The sequence below is a fragment of the Propithecus coquereli genome, unplaced genomic scaffold (assembly GCF_000956105.1).
Source record: "Propithecus coquereli isolate 6110/MARCELLA unplaced genomic scaffold, Pcoq_1.0 Scaffold150, whole genome shotgun sequence".
In the NCBI taxonomy this organism is placed as follows: domain Eukaryota; kingdom Metazoa; phylum Chordata; class Mammalia; order Primates; family Indriidae; genus Propithecus; species Propithecus coquereli.
In genome coordinates, this window is record NW_012139414.1 from 6568066 (window position 1) to 6585984 (window position 17919).

At 43.7% G+C, this 17919-nt stretch overlaps 1 protein-coding gene and 1 pseudogene across 1 annotated transcript in view; both read left to right on the forward strand.

Annotated features, from left to right (window-relative positions):
• The window catches only part of SBDS (Shwachman-Bodian-Diamond syndrome), a 7784-nt gene extending 3251 nt beyond the window's left edge, over positions 1-4533 (forward strand). Inside the window, exons 4-5 of the mRNA XM_012640342.1 lie at positions 2734-2898; positions 3769-4533. Of these exons, the coding sequence (XP_012495796.1) occupies positions 2734-2898; positions 3769-3897 (294 nt within the window). The 3' untranslated portion in view covers positions 3898-4533. The remainder of the gene's footprint in view (positions 1-2733; positions 2899-3768) is intronic.
• Positions 4534-12789: 8256 nt separating this feature from the next.
• On the forward strand, positions 12790-13900 carry LOC105806994 (annotated as a pseudogene).
• The last annotated feature ends 4019 nt before the right edge of the window (positions 13901-17919 follow it).

Here is a 17919-nt window from a genome sequence, read left to right on the forward strand (position 1 = left end):
GTCCGCTGTTTCAGTTGGTCCTCCAGATGGGTATCAGTCATTTGTGACCTTACTGGCGTCTCTATTTGGGTCAGGTAGGAGAATGTAGATTCATAGCAGTAAGTGCTTGGAAAGCAAGAAAGCATTTTTCAGGCATGTTGCCGAAGGCGTGGGTATTTTACTTCACTTTTCCATATTCTATTGGATCTTTCTTAACATCAAGAAAGTCAAGATCACTTTAAAATGTCATCTACTGAGAGCCGAATCAGTTCCATCTGTAGTTGTTTAGGTATCTTGGTGATATTAGCTAGGTGAGGATGGAAAGCTAACTTGACTGTGATATCATGATTCTCAAAGTCAGTGAACTTTTCATTGTATTCTACAATTAATAGGTCTATAACAGCTGTGTATTCTTCAAATGATTCACATATATCATCCTGCTCATCAGTGACCTTTGCTAACTGGGGAAAAGGTTCATCTGAAATTTCCTTTTGAAGAATTGTTTTGAAAAAAGATCACTTTTTTCGAAATGCATGAATTTTTCCACATATGATATATAGACTCAGTTTTACCTTGCGAAGAAATATTCACATCGTTTTGATTTGACACGATATCACACAGAAACACTGCATACCTATAGGAATCTTCTTTCGATAGTTCACATTGCTGATTCTGTTCTTCATAAAATTTAACTATCTGATCTTGCAGAGACAAGATTTTGGCTAACACCTGTCCCTGCAATAGCCAATGCACTTTAGAATGATATGGCAAATCCACACTGAATACCTCATCATTCAACTTTAGCATGTTACAAAACTGACGATGCTGTGTTACATTTGCACAAATATAGTTAACAATACTTATAACTTGTTGCAAAGTGTCACTTAAAATAGTAGCTTTAGCACAGAGATTTTGCTGGTGCGAGACACAATGAAAAGAAATGAGAGCATCTGGATCTGTTAATACTTTTTTTTATCTGTGCAATAAACCCTTCATGTTTTCCTATTGTGAAAGATGGACTTGCTCAATTTACCAAATTCAGTCCAAACTTCACATTGATCTTGAAAGTTGAAGATAATCTCTTCCCCGTGTTCTGTTCGCAAGAGTGCCCAAAGTGAGTAACTCTTCGTCGTAGCAAAGGAAATCTTCTGTTATGACCCAAATGAAGTATAAAACCTGCACAGAATCAGTAGTATCAGTTGATTCATCTAAAGTGATTGAGGAATATATATTTTCCTTTTGAAGTATTGCATGAAGTTCTGTTAAGTTGAAGGTTAGTTCATGCTTCCGATCAGTTATGATTCTCCTTGAAAGAGGCAGTTGTTTGTACTTTGAAACATTATCAGAGGTCTAAGCATCCTACAACTTCGACAATGCATTTTTTTGCAATTTCTACATCACTGAATGACTTCCCTTTTTTCCCAAGTATACAAGCTACTTTATAAGTTGCTTCAGTGGCATTATTTCCAGGTCTTATTGCTGCTTGAAAGAATTGTCTTTGCTTTTGCTTTTCGCCTTTTAATTTGTGCAATACAACCTTTCGTGCCTCTCCCTCTAATTTAAAATATTTGTGTCCTTGTGAGTGTTATAATGCTGATAAGCATTGTATTTCTTTAATGTTGATATTACAGTATCACAAAGCAAGCAAATCATCTTATCTTTAGCAGAAACCAGATACTATCACAATTCCCAATCCTCATTAAAAAATCTGTTTTCTTCCTTCAGCGTTCTCTTGGTTGTCTTTGACATGATGGGCTGTTAAGCAGACAGAACTAAAAAATACTGTCGAACTGTGCAACTATTCACAAATTCCACTTAAAATAGAAACACCACGCACCGTTGTTACAAAGCTGATAACAGACTAGCATACTCAACCCCTATAAACTCTCGGCAACCAGCAGTCATTAATTTAGCCCTGGTGGCTTACTAATGTTCTAATTGTGCCAGTCAATCTGGGAGTATTATGTTATTGAAACTTATTTTATTCTTTGGTATTTTAAATACGTTCATTTTAAAAATAACATAAAAGGATGAACAAAAATGTATTAATAAAAATAAAAGAATTTGCTCCGTAAAATTTGAATTCAGTCAAAAGGCCACACATAAGAACCTAGAAGGCTACAGGTTCCCCACCCCTGGTGTAGACGTATATTTTCATTTCTTTATACCTGGGAACTGCCAAACAGTTTCCCAGAACAAATGCACCATTTTACATTACCACCATCAGTGTATAAGAGTTTCAGTTTCTCCACATCCTTGGCAATACTTGTTATTGTCTGCCTTTTGATTATAGCTATCCTGGTGGTATTTTGTTGTGGTTGTGACTTGCGTTCCCTTAATAACTAACGATTTGAGCATATTTTCATGTGCTTATTGATTGTCTCTGGAGAAATCTCTATTCAGTTTCTTTATTCATTTTTTAATTGATTTGTCTTTTCATTGTTGAGGTTTTTTTTTTTTATGTATTGTGGATACTAGTCCCTTCTCAAATTTATGATTTGCAAATATTGTCTCCCATTCTGTGGGTCATCTTTCTACTTTCTTGATAGTGTTTTTTGAAGCACAAAAGTTTTTAATCTTGATAAAGTCCAATTTTTCTATTTTTTCTGTGGTTTTTTATATTCTTCATGTCGTATCTAAGAAACCATTACCTAATCCAAGTAGATGGAAGCTGCTTTGTTTTTCAATACCTTATGAAATAATGTAGTAGAAGAAGTAAAGAAATTACAAACATTCTCAATTTTGCCTTGATAGGCTTTGGAAGTGATAAAGCAGTTAAAGGAGAAAATGAAGATAGAACGTGCTCACATGAGGCTTCGGTTCATTCTTCCAGTGAATGAAGGGAAGAAGCTAAAAGAAAAGCTCAAGCCTCTGATCAAGGTTATAGAGAGTGAAGACTACAGTCAACAGTTAGAAATTGTAAGAGTAAAATATTCTTATTTCTTTGCTTCATGTTAACAAAATAGTTTATTCTCTAGTTATAAATGTGTAACAAACATTTAAAACATGTAAACAGATATTTCCAGAAATATCTTATCTAGAATTAGGTTAACATGTCAATGTCTAAGTATAGACTAAATTGTAGTTAAGCACACTTATGATTTTTTTTAGTAAAGTTATTCATGATAAAATTAGGTTAGTCATGTTCATTTTAGATGAGAGAATATATTTTACAGTGAGTTTTCTGTTATGGGGCCAAAAGAAATAAGACTAAAAGTTGATCAGCCTCATTTATCACAGAACATTTTAAAGAAGCAGCAAAAGCATTGTGTCTTTGGATCCTTGCCCCACAGCTTCTTTAACAAGTAAATGAGCTATAGAGGATTGTTAAATGTGGTGAGTATCCACTATAGATGTGAAACAACACACCTGACACTGTTTGAAGTTCTACAATCTCTTCAAAACTTTACACATGGTCTCCAAATAGGTCTTCAAGTTGCCTTTTTCTCCTTCATATGTGGAGGTGATTTCATTGAAGTATAAAATTTAATGCTCAATTTTAGGATGAAAAGGTATAGTTTTCTAGTCTAACCCCTTCATTCTACAGCTGAGGCATCTGAGTAAGTCTTTAAACAGGGAGATTAATGCCTTGTCCTAGGGGCCTACATGCATACTTCAGGACAGAAGTTGGCCAAGAACCCAATCTGCTACTCTACCCATCATCTGTCTGTTGCATCACAGGGCTGTAGCATTAGAGATACCTGGAAAGCATTGTTTGTCTTGAAGTTAAAGCTGAGTTTATTCTGTTATTCATCTTCATGTGGTAAACAGCTATGTTAAATGTTTCAGGTATGCCTGATCGACCCAGGCTGCTTCAGAGAAGTTGACGAGCTAATAAAAAAGGAAACAAAAGGCAAAGGTTCTTTGGAAGTGCTCAATTTGAAAGATGTGGAAGAAGGAGATGAGAAATTTGAATGATGTCCATCAGTCTCTCCAACTGTAAAACACTAAAGTGTTTTTTTGTTTCCAACAGCACTGTTTCATTTCTGTGATCTGCCAAATACTTGCTCAAACTATTCAACGTTTTCTAAGTATAATAACGTGGGATGATTTAGTTTTAATTCTAAATTGGAGTCTAAAACTTAAAGCAAAAATGAAAAATCTAAGATACAAAGTCCAGAGTAGCATTTTGCTGCTGTCTCATGCCTTTATAGCTTTTGAAAATGAAAATTATTTGAGGCAACTCTTGTGGATAAAAGTTAAATTTTATACAATATAGTAAGATTATTTGGAAGATACGTCTGTATGACAAAACAGGAGTATTTGCTGAAAAAGGAAACATGTCTTATTTCTAGTTAATGAAATTTGTGTATGGGGTAACTGTCATGTCGTAATGTAAAGCTTAGATGATGACTTCCTGATTATCTGAAAGGAAGATGTATAATGACTGTGTAGGAGTTAAATAATTTTCATTTAACATGCTGCCACAACTTAGATTATTCTTGGTAAAAAAAAAAAAATCATTTATTTCTAATTCATAAAGTTTATAATATATATTAATGTAGCTAAAATTATATGTAATCAATAAAACCACTCTTATTTTTATTAAACTATGGCTTGTGTTTCTAGCCAACTTCCTAACTCCCCTTGTTTTCTCTGCCTTTCTGGTGTGGTTGGGGAGTTGTTAGGAGTATTAAGTCAGTCATTATGCAGAGTGCTTAGAACAGGGCCTATTCTGATAAACACCTGATAAATCTTAATTAACATCTGGGATGTAATTGAATTTGATTATTTTAGTATTTGGATACTTAAATGGACAGGGTTTTAAAAATCTATCCTTAAAAGGGATACATTCTAGAATATAAACTCAAACATATAGATGTATTTGTAGACACCAATTTTTATTTTAAGTGAAAACATAGTTCTTGACTTGAACAGGTCCTGTTTGGTTTTATAAGCACTCAGAAGTCGCTGCTAATACAAATTCTCAGAAATGTCCCATTTACTTTTAAATAACTTCGAAATGTTTTCTCATACTCTTAGAGGCAATATTCTTGTTTGGTAACATGGGAATGAACCCTTTCCTGTTAATGCTGTTGTTTTGATACAATCCTTAAGAAGGCCCCTCACTGCTTCACTTTCACTTGTATAGTCTGTTGTTTTATAAAGATGATCTAAACCACAGTACCAGTTCCGCGGCCTGTTAAGGACTGGGCCACAGAGCTCCGCCCCCCACCACCGCCCCGCCCCAACCGTCATGGAAAAATTGTCTTCCACAAAACTGGTCCCTGGTGCCAAAAAGGTTGGGGACCCCTGATCTAAATTTGAAGTCCCAGGAAATAATTTTAACCAATGAAGTTTACACTATTTCAGTTTAAAGAGTTAAAGTGATGTTTCAGGTTGAAAGTCATAGTTACTAAAAATATTCAACAGCTGCATCTTGAGTAGCAAAAGATAAAACAGTTAATACAACATTGCCTTAAGTTTTTCTGACTCTTGATTTGTCATCTCTTCTAAAAACTGGAACTTCAAGAAATGTTAAATGTAGACCACATCTGAGTCATGCTTCTGAACCTATAAAAAATGTTTCACCTTCTATTAATCTCATTACTCAAAGTAGTTAAAATTATTGTTCATGATCATCTTCCCACTACCACTCTATAACAGATTATTTTAAGGATTGATTTATTTTGCTTTTTGAACGCAAGCTGGTAGTATGTATATTTGGTGAGAACGATGTTTCACAGTTAAGCCTCTTCTATCAGTGCAGCTCTTGTCTGTGAAGTTTCCCTTGTAGCCCATATACAAGTATTTGCTCCAGCCTCTGGAACTGTGCGCCACATTAAAATTCACTCAAAGGCCTTGATTTGTTCCACCTTGTATTAGAGTTGCTTAAATATTTCTTCCATGCTAGATTGTGAGCTCCTTAAGGGCAAGGGACTTAGCCATGTGTGTGTCTCCTACCATGCTTTGGACCTAGTGGATGTGGAATAAACATCTGTGAAGTGATAAACATGTACTATCTCATCGAGGGGCCATGCCATCAAAAGGAGGGGTGATGAAGAATTTGGCTAATGGCTTTTTCAAATCCATCGTTAAGCTGGGATAGTTTTTGTCAGCTAAGCCAGAGCTTCCCACCCTTCTTCATACCGTAAACAATCACACCCGTGATTTTAACCTACACACTACCCTCAAGCCCACAATACCCTAATGATTGTGGTAGTAATGAGGTTCCTTATTACCTTTATAGTTTTTTTGTATGCCTGCTCTTATATTATTGAAATGCAAGATATTATTTGAAAATGCTTTCTACTATTGAACAGGGGAATTGGTTGTGGATACAGAGTTTACCACTAACAGCATTTAATGGCTAAGATGTTAGCAGCCACTGATTTTCACCTCCATGTGTATTTATCCGCAATGGTACCTTCAAAATTAAAGGACTCTAAATATGATTTTATTGTATCACAGTTCTTCTCAGCTAAATATATCCTGAACTAAATCTTTATCAGCTTGGCTATTCCAACTTCTACCCAGGAACAATTTCACAACACTCTGTGCACACATAATTGAATTGCCCAGGAAGGCCCTTTCCAAATGCCCCAGGAAAAGTCATCAGTTTCACCAATTTCCTAATTGAGCCTACAGGTTTTCATTTTTCCCCTGGTGGAGAATGGAGGGAAATGGTTGTGAGATTGAAGAAAGCAAAGTCATTTTTACAGTGGAGAGGAGTGGGTTCTGTCTGCTATCCTCAGTACCAATCATAGATGTTCCTGCCTGGTGAGCCACTTGAAATGCCAGAAGATTCATGAGTGGCACTCCATTTCTGTGGCAGAAAAGTATAACAGACAAATGCAGCTGAGCTTGACCAAGAGAAAAGAGCCATGAGTTAATTCCTATCACATGAAGATAGAATGGATCAAGACTAGGAATAGCTTACATATAATAAAAGCAAAATAGTGTGTGGATTTAAAGTTAAAACTGCAGATTACACAAAGACTTTGGACATATACTGGCATGACAAAGGCATGATATCAAAGCAGTTCTTAAATGTGTGTATTGAAATAATTGTGTAACACTTGAGTGATAACTATCTGGTTTTATCAGAGACATAAAGTGATTGCTTGGGACTTCAATAATGTTTTTGAACATGCTACCATAATTACATTTCATAACAGTACAAAATGTTATTTTTAAAAACAACTGTCATCACTGCAGTTGGGATTTTGCTTTGAAGTACAAACAGTTAAAAGGACATTACTGCCATGTAAATAAAATTCTTATGAAATCAAAAACAGCTAGGTAGATCTTCTCCAGATATGAAGCGTATAACTTGAAATATTCATGAAACTCACTTTGGGGGCCCCTCTAAGGCAGACATCCTCCAGAGCAGTGGGAAATGCAGTACAAAGGGGCCACTATGACCTCAGTGAGGAAAGCTGAGCGAGCCTCTGGTACTAAGTAGCCAGGGATGGTGAAGGCAAACTGCTTACAAATATGACAAAGAATCCAAAGTCACAAGGGCAGTCAATTACAGGTAGTGCTTTACCATAAAGCTGCTTCTCACAGGGGCAACTCTTCATAGTGTGTTCTAGTGTCAAAAGGGTCAGAGGTTTATTTACAATAGTTCATCATCATCCCTGGAGAAGCCAGCTAGTCCTTAAAAGAATATTTATCCCCAAACTCAAAAATCTTTATTCTCAACAGTAGTCCCAAAGTTTATGTGAGCAGTTGCATAAAAATGTTCTATAAAATGTTTAGAAATATGGCAACACAGACCTCTCCCAACTCCCTGATAGGGCAACTTAGCTATCAAAATTGTAGTTGACATCAAGAGTCTGAAAGAAAACAGATAAAGGGTAAGGATTGCCCGAACAATTTGGAAAAAGGAGAAAATTATCTTACCAGATAGTAAATTTTTCTATAAAGCTACTAGTTTCAAAGGAATATAAAATAGCACAGAAGTTCAATCAGTATAACAGAGTCCAGAACAAGAACCAAAAACATAATATATGATATTATGCTCTGGTAGGAAGAATAATGCCCTTCCATCCAACCAATCAAAAAATGCCCATGCCCCTATCTCTGGAACCTGTGAATATGTTTCCTTACATGACAAAAGAATTTTGCAAATGGAATTAAGGTTACGTTAAAATAAGATTATCCTGGATTATCTAGGTGATCCCAATGTGATCACAAAATATAAACCATAAAAATGAAAGAAGAAAGCAGAACTGGTTCAGGGAGATGCAAACGGAAGATGCAGCAAGTGACAGTCCAAGCGTGACAGGTACTTGACCCACCATTGCCAGCACTGGAGACAGACGAATGGGACCGTGAGCCTAGGACTGCGGGCAGCCTCTAGAATCTGGGCAGGGCCCTCAGCTGACAGCCAGCAAGGAAATGGGGGCCTGGAAGGAACTGAATTCTGCCAACAACTAAATGAGTAAGAAAACATTGTCCCCTGGAGCCTCTAGGAGCCTAGCAAGAGTCCTACTGGAAGATAGTACATTTGTGCATTTTAAGCTACTAAATGTGGAGTAATTTGTTACAGCAGAAATAAAAACTATAGATTACAGATATTTCAATATGATGAGAAAAGAAGGGGTGATTTGCTAAATGACATATGTATATTTGGCTATATGTCTAACGAAGTTAGATTCCTACATCGTAACAGAGAAGAATTATATGTGAATTATAGAACTAAGTGTAAAAATAAAACTGTAAAAGTGTTAGTAGAAAATACCAGGAAATATTTAACCTAAGGGGTAAAAAAGACTTTCTTAAGGAAAACAGAAACCTAGAAGCTATAAAGGGAAATGCTAACAGATTCAACTACATAAAAAGGTGAAAATTTTGAATGACAAAAGACCCTTCAAGAAAGTCTAAAGAAATTGTGGCTGGGAGAAAATCCGTGCAACATGCAAGGGATGTAGAATGCCAACAAGATAAACTAATTAAAAGGTCTGATGATCACACCTAAGCACTACAAAAATGGATACATTTTTTTTTTTTAGAGGAAATCATTTTATTGAACAATAGGGACCCCAGTGGGGCCATAAAGGGCTGGGAATAGAGGAGCCTGTGAGCCTCAGGGTGTTGCTTGACTTTCTCCACATTGTTCCTGCTCCAGGTAGCAGGTCTCCCTGGATTTCTGTATTCTGTCTCCTGAGACCCCAGGCAGAAGGCTCCCCACTACTGTGGGTAGCCCTAATTTCTTCAACCAGTTTCAGGAAGCCTAATCCCTCTTGCTCTGCGCTGGTGGTTGCTGGCAGTGACTCAGAGCAGGAGCCCATCGGGTGGACAGGCCCCTGCCGGGCTGCTCTGCACCCTCTCTCCGTACCTGAGTCCTCGGCTAGCAGAGTGCGGACTTTTCTTTCTGCTGCCCCCGGAGGAACTCAAGAGGATTGAGTAGAGGACCATTAGTTGTTCTTCCAGGTCAGCTTTGGCCCTGGGATGTTCAAAGCAGCCTCAGGTTTTGAGGCTCCTCGTGCAGGGCCAGTTAGGATGGAAGGGGGCTCCTGGCTCAGGAAGGCTGAGGCAGATAGATGCCTGAGCTTGTGTCTCCAGTGGTGGAATGTGGAGGTCACTGCAGAAGAGGCCTTAGATGTTTCGGGGAGCCCAACATTTGCCCCTTCTGCAGAGTGTGGCTCTGCCAGCAACCTTCCTGCGGGCCAGCCTCCTGGCGCGATGTTGCACACGCCGAATTTTGGGGCTAGGGCAACCTAGGTCTTTCTCTCTCTCCTTCACATCCCGGCGTCTCTTGGGAGCCCGGCGTTTCTCGGGAGGTGGCCTAGGGGCACTAGGGGTTGGCTTCTCTGCTTCGGCCTTTGCTGGTGTGGCCAAAGGAGCATCCCCAAAGAGCACACACCGAATTTTGGGGCCAGGGCAACCTAGGTCTTTCTCTCTCTCCTTCACATCCCGGCGTCTCTTGGGAGCCCGGCGTTTCTCAGGAGGTGGCCTGGGGGCACTAGGGGTTGGCTTCTCTGCTTCGGCTTTTGCTGGTGTGGCCAAAGGAGCATCCCCAAAGAGCCGGTAGCCGCCACCCAGGCAGTATGTCTCCCCATGCCAGCCCACCTGGGTTTCTCCACGCCCTTGGTAGAGGAGGTGGTAGTATACAGGTGGACAAGCGGGAGATGGTGGTACTGGAAAGGAAAGCAGAACTGATCAGTCATGTCTGCTGTATACACTGTGCCGTCAGGATGTCCCCTCTCTCGTATCTCTTCCTGCACCTGGCTGAAGCCCTCTTATCTGCTTGGCATCCCAAACACAGCCTTAGTCTGTCACCTCTGTGAGTCCCCTAGAGACGGGACACTGGCTGCAAAAGCAATTCCCTGGAGCCTGTGGCAGCAGCAGGCCATTCCCAGAAAGAACAGTAGAACCTCAAAATAATTGCAGTCGGGACCCCCTCGCTCTCTCCCTTCCACAACCGAGGAAACATTCTTAAGGTCTGTCACTTCTGAGGATGTCATGGACGTGGTTTTCATGTTTTGGATCAATGGTCTAACATAACTCAGGGAAGAACCCCTCCCACCTTGCCAGCTCCTCTTGGGCCTCATTCATACGGCCTGTTTCGCCCACACTGAACTCGAGCCCTCGGATACTTTTATCTAGATTTTCTAACACTTTCTGAAGGCCAAATGCTGAAGCACAGTGACCAGGAAGATCAGAGCCAGGATCTGGATACCATACCTGGTCTCAAGAAGCCTTGTCACATCCACCCAACCTCCTGGGACACCACTTCCTCAGGCCTCCAGTCTAAACAGTGCTACATCACTCCCCTTGGCTCTCCCTTCTTCCCAGCTAAGTGACGTCATCCTTGTCCCCAGGGCTCAGACTGGGATGTGTCTTCAGGACAGCACAGCAAAGGTGCCTGGGTCTGAGGGCAGGTTCATGAGTGTCCCTCGACAGCTCTGCCTCAAACTGCTTCATTTGTCACTTGCCCACAAAACCACATCTGGCTTTTGCTAAGAGGCCAGTCAGGAAAGGGTCTGGCTGGAAGCATCTTGTGGTTCAAAAGGGAAGGCTAAATTTGAAAAGATGAGAACCTTTAGGAACACTTGCTCAGAGCTGACATTTTGCTTGCCCTCAGCAGTGAGCAGGAACACTGTGGATCCCCGAGGGGGCCCCAGGCCATTGATGCTACTTATGGCTAGAGAAGTTTTGGGGTGGTGGGAAAACCCAAAAGTGGCAGCCAGGTGAGGCTGTGTGCACACCAGTGCCTCCTGTCCCGATGCCTACCTGCCGTGCAGCCCTCCCAGGGGACAGAGGACAAGTTACAGTTAATATACAAGATCCGGTCAGTCATTCTCTCTCAGGCAACCAAACAGATTGGTATCTCGAAGAGAAATGGCAAGGCAGTTTCCCTAAGGGTACCACGTTTCCATAGTTACCCTGCCATGGAAACTGAGAAGGCCTGTGAGGTCATCACTGCCCAGTGAGGTCACATAAGCAATCTGTGAGTGGAGGGCAGGCCTCAGGCCCTTGGAGTTTTGTGGAGGAGAGCAGGGCAGAGGCAGAGAGGAACCCTGCCTGGGCCCTCGCATCTGGTCCTTCCCACCCATGGCCTAGTCAAGTAGCCACTTCCTGTGGAGCACACATATGGGCACAGACAGCCCCAGTGACCCCAGAAGGGCAAGAGACACTCAAATTCTGAGATTGGCCAGAGAGGCAAGACTAACCTGAGAGACAGCTAGGTTGCACGGCACTGACCCTAAGCATTTAACAGTTGGAGAGGCAGAGATTTAGAGGGACTAAGGGATCAGGGCAGACTTCTTGTACATGCGCCTGAAGGGCAAGTGAGATCTAGACACACGGAGAGAACATTCCCGCTGGGGAGAATAAAAGCAAAGACAAGCTCTCCTCGGCTGTGTTCTGCCCCAAATGTAAATTCGTAGAAGCCTGTTTTTTTAATAAGTGAGGACTCAAAAAAATCCAAAATGTTGGGGGCCTGGCCAAGGCCACACAGGTAGTAGAGAGGCATTCTGCTCAACAGTAGGGTGTCATGTGGGGCTCCAGATTTATAGCTCATAGAAATGCGGGCATAAGGTCGCAACGTTTAAAGGTGATGAACACTGGGAGGGATGTTATAGGTGCTCCAAGGTAAAATGAGAGTCTCAAATGACTACACAAGGTGGCAATAATGGGCCATCGGTAATTATTATGAGTGGAGACACATAAAAACATCATCATTGGAAATTATGACATGTCACAAAGTCAAAATCCAGTGTATAGTTGATGTGTCATGTGCAAGACTACAGAGAGCCATGCTCAGTAGCTTTACCTTTCCCGGTCATACACCAGCTCATCTGGCCCTCACGGAGGTGACAGGGCAGCCCAGAGCCCCCAGCTGAGAAGTATGTTTACACACCCAGGACAATGGGAAAGATCCCTGTTCTACCATCACTTTTAAGCGAGCCAAAATCAGCTTTGCTGAGGCAACGGCTCTCTCACTGAGGCTGCTAGTCCTGGAAGGCTTCTCCTTTGGCGAGCTGCCAGCTCAGTCTTCTGAACCAGGCTCACATCCCAGGGATGGGTTACAAAGCCCATGACAGTGCCTGGAACCTCACTCCCCACACGGCCCACCGTCCCTGCTCTGTGGGTGTAACCTTGCAAGGTGAGGGGCAAATCGTAACTGACAACCAGCTCCACATGGATGCTGTCCAGGCCCCGAGAGGCTATGTCTGTGCAGGGAAGTACGTCTTGGGGAGCCCTTCTGGAAGCGCCGGAAGATGCTTGCCCTCATCGAGGCTGGCATTTGCCCCTGCAGCCTTGAGTGTTGGATTTTGTGGTCAGCCAGTTCACAGTGCTGGAGCTACTGCAGAACACCAGGACGGCTCCTGAGGGTCCAGTCCCGTCTGCTTTGTCGTGATGCCATGGCGGCGGAGCTGCGGGACGCCGGTGCTGCTGCGACCTGGACCGTTGCTGGTCTCGCCGCGGCGGCCCGAGTTTAACCAGCCGGCGCGCCTCCCGCTGGGCCGCTGGGGGCGCGCGCCGCTCGCCTCGCGTGGCCGGAGGAGCCGGCGCGCGCGTCGGGACCGCTTCTCCATGGAGCGCGCGCAACTCCAGGCGCCAGCGCGGCGGAGCCTGCAGTCCGAGCAGGGCAGCTTCGCGGACCTGGGTGTGGAGCTGGGTGTGCTGCGCGCCGAAGCGGTTCGGCCCACACCGTGCAGCCGAGTACCAGCCCCCCGCCACGTCGCGGCCGCCACTTCCTCTGCGCCGCGGAAACCCGCAGTGGCAAGACTCTCAGCTGCCTACTACCGCTGCTTCAACGGCTTGTGGGCCGGCCAAGCCCGCACTCCCGCCGGTTCCCGCTCCCCGGGGCCTGGTCCTTGTGCTTTCCCGAGAATCAGCGGAACAGGTGCGGGCCGCGGCCCAGCCCTTGCGCAGCTCCTTGGGCCTGCAGGTGCGAGAACTAGGGGGAGGCCATGGCATGCGTAGGATCCCGCTGCAGCTGTCCAAACAGCCTACGGCAGATGTGCTAGTAGCCACTCCCGGGGCTCTGTGGAAGGAAGGCCCTGAAAGGTCGACTGATCAGCCTGGAGGGGCTCTCCTTCTTGGTGCTGGGTGAGGCAGACACGCTGCTGGATGAAAGCTTCCTGCCACTGGTGGACTACATCCTGGAGAAGAGCCATATAGCAGAAGGCCCAGCTGACTTGGAAGACCCCTTCGATCCCAAAGCGCAGTTAGTGCTGGCGGGAGCCACATTTCCCGAAGGTGTAGGCCAGTTGCTGGGTAAGGTCGCCAGCCCAGACTCTCTCACCCCGTCACCAGCTCCAAGCTCCAGTGTATCATGCCTCATGTTAGACAGACATTTATGAGGTTGAAGGGAGCAGAGAAGGTGACTGAGTTGGTGCAGATCCTCAAGCATCATGACAAAGCAGACAGGACTGGACCCTCAGGAGCTGTCCTGGTGTTCTGTAGTAGCTCCAGCACCGTGAACTGGCTGGGATATATTCGAGCTTCTTCTCAACTTTCTTAGAGACAAGATTTGACTTAAATCCATCAACGGCAGAAGTGGTTGGAACAGCCTCAATGGGATGAGTTCTAGAAGAACTGGCAGCTTCGGGAAAACCCATCTTGTGGCTTGTGACAACCACAGCTTCTCTAAGGCCTAAGTTATACTGCAGAGCAGCGTTTCCACCAGAATAAGCCTCTTTCCAGCTTTCCCTCTCAGCTGCAAGGAGTTCAACACATTGAGCGCACAGATGTTTGCCGGTTTATTATAAAGGATATGACACAGAGTACAGACAAAGAGGTACGTGGGGGTGAGGTCTGGAAGGGTCCTGAATGCTTCTGTCCCCATGGACTTGGGGTGCTCTGACCTCCTAGCATGTGGATGTGTTCACCAACCAGGAAGCTCCAAAACAACCCTTTACAGTGATGAAGAGGCCAGGCACGGTGGCTCATGCTTGTAATGCGACCATCTTGGGAGGCTGAGGCAGGAGGATCGCTTGAGCCCAGGAGTTCAAGACCAGCCTGGACAACATAGTGAGACCCTGTCTCTACAAGAAAAATTTTAAAAATTAGCCAGGTGTGGTGGTACATGTCTGGAGTCCCACTACTACCGAGGCTGAGGCGGTGGGGGGAGTGGGGGCGGTGCGGGGATCACTTAAGCCCAAGTTTGAGGCTGCAGGGAGCTATGATTTCACCACTACACTCCAGTCTGGGCAACCGAGTGAGATCCTGTCTCTCAAAAAAGGAATGACAAAGAATGAGAGATTTTTCTTCCTTACCTAATTGAAAACAAATCAATGAACAATGACAGATGCTGAGGATATAACGATTAGCAAGACATACCCTTTGCCCTCAACGTAATAAGAAGATAAAGCTAAAAACAAATCATTACATTACAGTAGAATGGGTATAGATTTTACTTTAAAAAAGTCAGATTGTGCCTACCCAGGGCACCGGGGGGTACCTGTGGCAGCTCAGTCTCCAGCTGCAGCCGGGGCCAGAGCTGCGAGCACCCAGGCTGTGGGCTGCACAGCCCACAGAGAGAAACATTCTCTCTGTAGGAAATATTTCAGATACTGCTCCATTCAAAAGATTTCTTTAGTTATTGATGGTGTATAGTCAAAGGAATTCTCCTCTGGCATACACACCAGGTAAAAGATCTCTGTGGTTTTTATTTTGCTGTGAAATAATAAACTGTGGCAGATACTAAAAATACAATTACTACTGAAATATGGAGACAGAGAAGAAAAATATTACAGAGCTATCTAGTTTTACTTCGAGGCAAATATTAGAGATGGAGTTTCTTGACATTTTGTTTATGTGTTTATTGCTCCAATAAAGTATTGAAATGGGAAAAGAGTTGCAAGTGTGTGTGGAGCAGATGCTTGGGTTTCTAGAATATTCCATGTCCTATTCCCCCCTGGCATCCCTTGGGAGCTGAGTAACCAGAACAGAACAGGGTGTGCAGCGCACAGCCTGGGTGCTCGCAGCTCTGGCCCCGGCTGCAGCTGGAGAATGAGCCGCCACAGGTACCCAGGGGTTCCCTGGCACATCTTGTAGAGAAAGGGGGGCGGCTGGGGCCAAGTGCAGAGTGCTCCTAATTGAGTTCAAATCTTCAAAATCTGACAAAAAAAAAAAACAAACTTCCCAAAGGGAATTGTTGTAAAATTTCAAGTTGACTAAAATGTGCATTTATTAGTGACAAAAGCTTTTGGGTTTTCTTAGAACCCTGGCACGGATTCTCCCTGGGTCCAGCTGGACTGGCTGTGAACGCCCATCCAAGGGGCCCACCTCCGGGACCGGGGCAGCAGCAACCTGGGCTGTGGCCCCAGAACATCTGCCTCCTCCTTCCCACCACTTCCCCAGGAGGGAGGTGGGTGTGTGGGTGGGGGTCCCAGGGTCAGAGGTCAGCTTCCAGCACTGTCTCTACCAACCCCCGCCACGGCATCTCACTTCCCATGCCAGAGTCTCGGTTCCCCGCTGGTGGATGGAGATTAGCATTGCCCAGACTACCTGCAGGGTTGTGACCATCCTGAGAAACAATGTTCCATGAAAGTCCTTTGAACCTTGTGGTAGTTCATGAGGCCTTTTACACCCTGTGGTGCTTATCCCCACACGACACACAGAGAACGGCCACCACGCAGCGCAAAACGTGTGGCAGTAGCTCGGCATTGAGAGGTGATTCCATTCCCAGTCCCTCAAGGAATCCACTGGGCCAGGAAACACTACGTGTCCCTGGAGAAGCCCCCTGTGTCCCCAGGCCACCTACAAAGCCACCTGTAAGGCCTAACACACACTCCCTTCTCGTGGTCAGTGTTCATTCCCAGCCTTGAGAAGCCCCGTGATGGCCTGCGATGACGAGGGACAGGGAACTGAGTATCATATGGGGTCGTGGACATCTCAGGTTTACATGGGGGATAAACATCAAAAAGGGCCCCTAAAAGAGAAAATGTGTCATCCTGAGGGAACCAATGTCTTCCCAGAGCAGAAAACACAGCTGTGAGCGGGGACAGCTGTGGGTAGGCAGAGTGTCCCTCCCAGGGAAGGCATCGAAGAGAGAAAAGGACCTAATTTGATCCTGCAGGAAACTGTCTTCCCTCGACCTCTGCTTACCCTAATAGTCTCAGAAAACAAGTTACTCCTGGAGCTTGGCAACAGGACCACCCGTTCCCCACGAAATGACCCACAGATGCCATTTTAAGCCGCCCCTCAAACCACCCTGGAAAGAGGAACTCAGGAGCCCGTGAAAAGTTCCTGGCACCTCAGGTCAGAAATGAGACTGAGTTAAGCAGGAAATGTACTCACAGTGACAGGGAAGTAAGCGACACCAGACATTTCTGAATCTCGTGCACTTTTCAGATAATTCATCTTGGCTTCGTCCCTGAAGATTAAGTCAGCAGTAACGCTTGCTGTTCCAAAAGGTCTAGGGTCCAATCTCCATAATTTTCTTTTAAAGCTATTATTTTGCCCTTAATAATATTCCTGAAGTGATAAAAGCTTTGAGGGTGTCTATTTTGGATTTTATATTCATGTAATAGGTACAGTATTTCTATGCCTGTGAAGTTAGTGAGAATATTTTTATATCTCAGATAAAATGAATCTGTTACAGAGAATATAAGGTAGGGAGTAGTAAGGTCGCCACAGTCATGCCCTACAGTTCTGACTTCATCATAGGGCAAAGACACTTTTTTATAGTGTTTCATGATTATTAAATACTAAAGATAAGAGAACAATCCCACCAACAGGTTCACGACTGTTTGTGTCTGGGCTGCACACTAGGTAAGCATAACTTTTTAAAGGAAAGAATTAATGAACTTCTGATTTTCTCCTAAGAGTTTCCGTGCAGTAACATTAATTTCATGGAAATGTCACAAAAATTAAAGGACATGTCAAACAGACCTAGCTCAAATCTGGTTCTACCACTTGATAGGCTGAGACCTCAGGAAAATTTCTTAGCCTCACTAAGCCATGATTTCAGCATTCAAAAAAAAAGATAGCGTTCTTATCGGGGGACAAAAATCACTATTGAGGGCCTTCTTGGGTAGCTGTGTTTACACTGGTGTGAGAGTTGTTTTTAAAGGATTATTTGTATATCTTGGAATCAGGCCCAGGGCTGGATGGCACCATTCAGTAATAACCAAGTAGCAGGTACCAGGTGCCATTTTCTTGGGGTCCACTCCATGCCGGGCACTAAGCACTTTCGGCAATATGGACATCTTAACAATATTGGTTCTTCCAACCCATGAGCATGGGATGTATTCCCATTTGTTTGTGTCATCTATGATTTCTTTTATCAGTGTTTCATAGTTCTCCTTGTAGAGATCTTTCAGCTCCTTGCTTAAGTAGATTCCTACTTTTTTTTTTTGCAGCTATTGTAAATGGTATTGAGTTCTTGATTTGATTCACAGCTTGGCTGTGATTAGTGTATGGAAATGCTACTGATTTGTGTACATTAATTTTGTAACCTGAGACTTTACTGAATTTCTTTATCAACTCTAGGCGTCTTTTGAAGGAATCTTTAGGGTTTTCTAGATATCAGATCAT